Here is a 4,787-nt window from a genome sequence, read left to right on the forward strand (position 1 = left end):
TAATAATAATAATAATAAAAGAAATGGAAAAACTTTCAAAATACAAAGACCTGGAAATAGAGATAACTCGAATGTGGAATCTAAAAACAGAAACAATTCCTATCATAGTAGGTGCCTTAGGTATAATAAAAAAATATTCAGACAAATACATAACAAAAATAGCAGGACTTACAAATATATATAACATACAGAAAATTGCACTACTGGGTACTGCACACATTCTACGCAAAACACTTTCAATACAGTAAACATAAGAGCACCACAGCAAACCACAGCACATACCCAAGGCGCACAGAGCTGCGCTCGGTAGTGAAGTGAAAGCACGTTATAAAAATAAAACTACTGAATAATAATGGTGATAATAATAATAAAATGTATTTTAAAAACCTCTGGTTAAATCTGAATAGTCCTACCTGTAAAGACGTTTGAAAAAATGTTAACCGCAGCAGGTAAAATCCCAAGCAATATCTGGACATATTGAGCAATCTGGTACTTCCCGAAGCGACCTAGGTACCTAAACACTAGATCTACGTCGACATGATCGTCCCAGTCCTTCAGTGTAAAAGACATTACTGTACAGCTTGTAGCACTGGCATCGTTGTATAATCAAAGCAAGAAAACAAATCTAGAGAATCACAACACAAACAGGAATTTAACCGCCAGTCGACTAAACCAATTCAACGGTGTATTGAAACGATCATCATTTGCAGAAATAAACCAACCAAAGTTTATGTATGTGTTTTGTTCTTGCTTTCTTTAATCAACTTGAACTCAAAAACCGTTGAAAGAGCTTCTATCTTCGGTAGATAGAAGAGTGGCTTTTAATATTCATTATGTCATTAGATATTTTTAATGCTGGTATATTTATATATATGTATATATATTTGTTGCATAAGGGCCTTATACGCGTAAGCGGTTCGTTTTCACGCTGTCTTTCATTCTCACCTTTCTGTCAACAGAATAAAATTTTCTCAACTGTTTAAATATTTCTATCTATTATATCTTCTTTACTAATTTTTTTGTAGTTATTGGGGACAAAAGATTAAACATCGAAATGACGTATGTCTTTTTTCTGTCTCTCTGTCTGTCTGTATGTATGTATGTACGTACGTATGTATGCGCGCGTGTGTGTATGCATATGTATGCTTCCTCTTCTTGTTGCTGTTGCTGTTCTTGTTTATATGCTCTGAGTTATCTATAATACGAAGTGTGTCACAAAAGAAGGAAAAATACTGAAGCTACGTGAGTGCCTGGAATATTTAGATAAGTTAATTAGAACAACAACAGCATTAAGACCCAAACCATCACCATTATCATTACCATCTCCAATACCAACAACAACAACATCAATAACAAAAACAATAACTACAATGGAATAAGGAAAAACATCTGTAAATCATGAAGAATGAAAATAAGTCAGCACTATTCGAGTAGATCTGCAGACCTTTGACGAAAGGCCTTTCAGCGTCCAGAACTAGATTATCTAACGTACGTCCTCCATCTTTATATCTTAAAAAACTCCAATAAAACTCTGAAGTGTGATTTGAGGGTGATTTGGCTGCTATTGCGGTTGTCGTTTCTTCGTATGGCTCTGTCTCTCACATCTTCAAATTTACATTCAAAATCGAACGCTGGCCTCATCAATTGTTCTATATTCCTAAGGGATCAAAGTGGCTGAATAGTATAATACGTGTTGGTCTCAGTCTTGTGGAGACAACCGATATATCTTATCTTTTATCTTTTACTTGTTTCAGTCATTAGACTGTGGCCACGCTGGGGCACCGCCTCGAAGAATTTTTAGACGAATGAATCGGCTGAAGTACTTATATTTTAAAGCCTAGTACTTATTCTATCGATCTCCTTTGCCGATCCGCTACGTTACGGGGTTGTACACACACCAGCACCAGTTGTCAAGTGGTGGTGGGGGACAAACACAGTCACAAAGGCACACACACACACACACACACACAAGCATATACGACGGGCTTCTTTCAGTTTCCGTCTGTCAAATCCACTTGCGAGGCTTTGGTCAGCCCGAGGTTATAGTTAACGATACTTGTCCAAGGTGCTATGCAGTGGAACTCAACCCGGAACCATGTGGTTGGGAAGCAAACTTCTTACCACACAGCCACTCCTGCGCTTATATAGTGGAAATATCGGAGGTGTAGCCTACTCTTTCCAGGTACATTAGACTCCATTCTTTTACTGTCTTAACTCAGCCCGTTTGCTTACGGCTGCAATGTAATTATATAAACTGATTACATGCTTGTTTTTCTTACTTAAATGACAATTTTCAGATTTATAATGATGTAATGAAAGACCACAGATAGATGAGTTTATAGAATAGTAAAAGGTAAGGGTAAAAATTTATTTCGGTCACGAATAACCTTGGGGTAGCACCTATAAAGTTCCCCTTAAAAAAGATTTACCCTCCTCTACACCCACTCCCGCACACACATATAGGTCCACAATAAAATTGTTTACCACAGGATAAAATAAAACTCCTCATCCCAAGTGTTTTCATTTATATTGACATCAGCAGGTGATATGAAAAAAAAAAAAAATACATAGTTAAACACAAGTATATGCTGTACAGTAAAAGCTTGCAGTCCACAATGTCCGTCAGTTCAGTTAATTCAGTCAGATTTAACTGTTATCTTCATATCTCTGCATCCAGAACAAGCAGGTGAGCATGGAAGCCCATGCCGGCGGCAGCTACAGCGCAGCGTCCTACAACATGACTTGCAGGCAAACCGCACTAAAGTCAACAACGACTGTGGTGCAGGGGCACGGTCAGAGATGACTGGTTTAAACGTTCCATCCGATAGCTTCTATCCCCAGTCTTCAGCATTCAGCGTATACCCCTGTCACTCTTGGACTTGATGGTAGACATGCAAGCTATGGTACTTCGTAGCTGCTGATGTTGGTGGCTACATGTTAGGAAGAACTGCCTTATTTTTCGTGGTTAGAAGGGCTTGGAATCGGTGATATCTAACACCATTGAGGGAATCGCTGGGGTTCCACGCATGGACAATTGCCATTGCCTTCTCCAACAAGCCGTGATGATGTCGTCCTTTGTTGCCCTTTCACTCCTGAACACCTCCGCCAGTTTCCGAAATGCCTCGCTATCTTGAATAAGTTTGAAACCTGCTTCCTTCCCGATCCTAAAAACCCTGGATGTGGTATCACACCCCAAGAAAGCATGCACAAAGAGAATATACCTGCAAACCTGGACCTCAAGCTAATGTGATGGATGTCAGTTGCTGCATGTTTACTTCTGTACAGACTGGCCTTGAAAGACACCAGACCAGTCTTTGGGTTTCCGTCATTCCTCTTCCTCTGGTGAAACCTCCACTAGTCTTCAGAATTCTCATTAGTACCTGTTCGATCACCAGGTCTGGAGCCAACCCTGCCCAGGAGCGGTCACTCCTGACTACATGTAGTTCTTGGGTGAACTGTTGGTAGACACTGGGGTGTATTTCTTCCAGTTTTGTCATCTTCTGCACCTCTGAATATGAACTACAGAATCCAGGGGAATTCAGTGTATCAATCAGAAATCTTGAGACAAAATGCGAAAGCATTTGCACACCGAGACCTACTTGAAATGGTGCAGTCAGAACTCTGGGGCGGGTAGCCTGCATGATCGCTTGCACCAATCAGCATACCCTCAACCGTTTTTCTTTTCCAACAAATACGGTGTTCAGTAGTAAGCGTAGTGACTCTGGAATATAGTTAGTAGCTTCTGAAAAACCCCTCATAGAAAGACTAGTTGAGTAAGTGTCCTTCAGTTGTACAACTGACTTAACATTACTTCTAATGAGGTTGGCCATAGTTTCTATCAGTCTCAACTTCTCCGCTTCTGGGCCTCTATCCTTGAGTTGTTTATAGAAGTCGTTCAGGATCACAGAAGCTGTACCTCGGAATGTCACAATATTTTGAAATACATTGATTTCAGTTCTTATTATTCTCTCTCCAAAATGATCAAGAAGCTTCTCTTTCATGTGAGTAAAACCATAAGATTCCAGTCTTCCAGGAACTCCTTCATTTTGTTAATGATAGCATTAATCGTCATCTGTTCCTCGTCGTCCTCCTTCAGGAAAGCCGTCACTGTTTGAAAAGTATCTGTCGTAACTATATCCGATGGTCCCCCTACTTTCCGCCTTTTTGACAGGCTTTCAACATCAACGAACTGAGGAACACCTTTTCCTGTTCAGAAGGTCACACTGCAGGCTTGGTGGTATACAGCATCAGCTGCATGGAAGCCTTGTGCAAACAACACCCTGCGTTTTATCTTCTCTGCTCAGTCATTCTTACGGTCATCACGAATCTTAATAACAGTGCTGTCAAAACCTAATGTGAAAACAAGAATTAAGTCAAATTGTTTTTCCCCCCACCATATTTGTTACCTGTTCCACAGACCAAACTGGTCCTTGTGTAAAAATTATTCTTTGCAGCGATGAGTGGGTATTGTTTCACTATCTGAAGAACGTTTCCGCTTGAACCGTTCTATTTCACTCGGATGACAAAATTTCTTTTTCACTTTCTCTGTGAACAACATCACATGGTTTCACCACAATACTGGATTCACATTAAAGACTTGCTTTTGTTATGCCTTCATAACCTTTATCACCCAGTGTGACTGTTGCTCCATCTACCAGTTTCTTGTTACAAAATACACTGTCTGCCATGATGAGCCTGAAAAGAAAATGCTTGAATATTAATACAGGTCTAAAGACAGACGTTATGGGAAAACCTACATGCAGTTATGAATATTACTACTTACACCC

General features: G+C 39.9%; 1 protein-coding gene across 1 annotated transcript in view; it reads right to left on the minus strand.

Moving 5' to 3' along the window:
* The window catches only part of LOC106876873 (uncharacterized), a 45,311-nt gene extending 44,215 nt beyond the window's left edge, over positions 1–1,096 (minus strand). The window contains exon 1 of the mRNA XM_052967664.1: positions 414–1,096. Within this exon, the coding sequence (XP_052823624.1) occupies positions 414–570 (157 nt within the window). The 5' untranslated portion in view covers positions 571–1,096. The remainder of the gene's footprint in view (positions 1–413) is intronic.
* Between the last annotated feature and the right edge of the window lie 3,691 nt (positions 1,097–4,787).

The sequence above is a fragment of the Octopus bimaculoides genome, chromosome 4 (genome assembly GCF_001194135.2).
Source record: "Octopus bimaculoides isolate UCB-OBI-ISO-001 chromosome 4, ASM119413v2, whole genome shotgun sequence".
In the NCBI taxonomy this organism is placed as follows: Eukaryota; Metazoa; Mollusca; class Cephalopoda; order Octopoda; family Octopodidae; genus Octopus; species Octopus bimaculoides.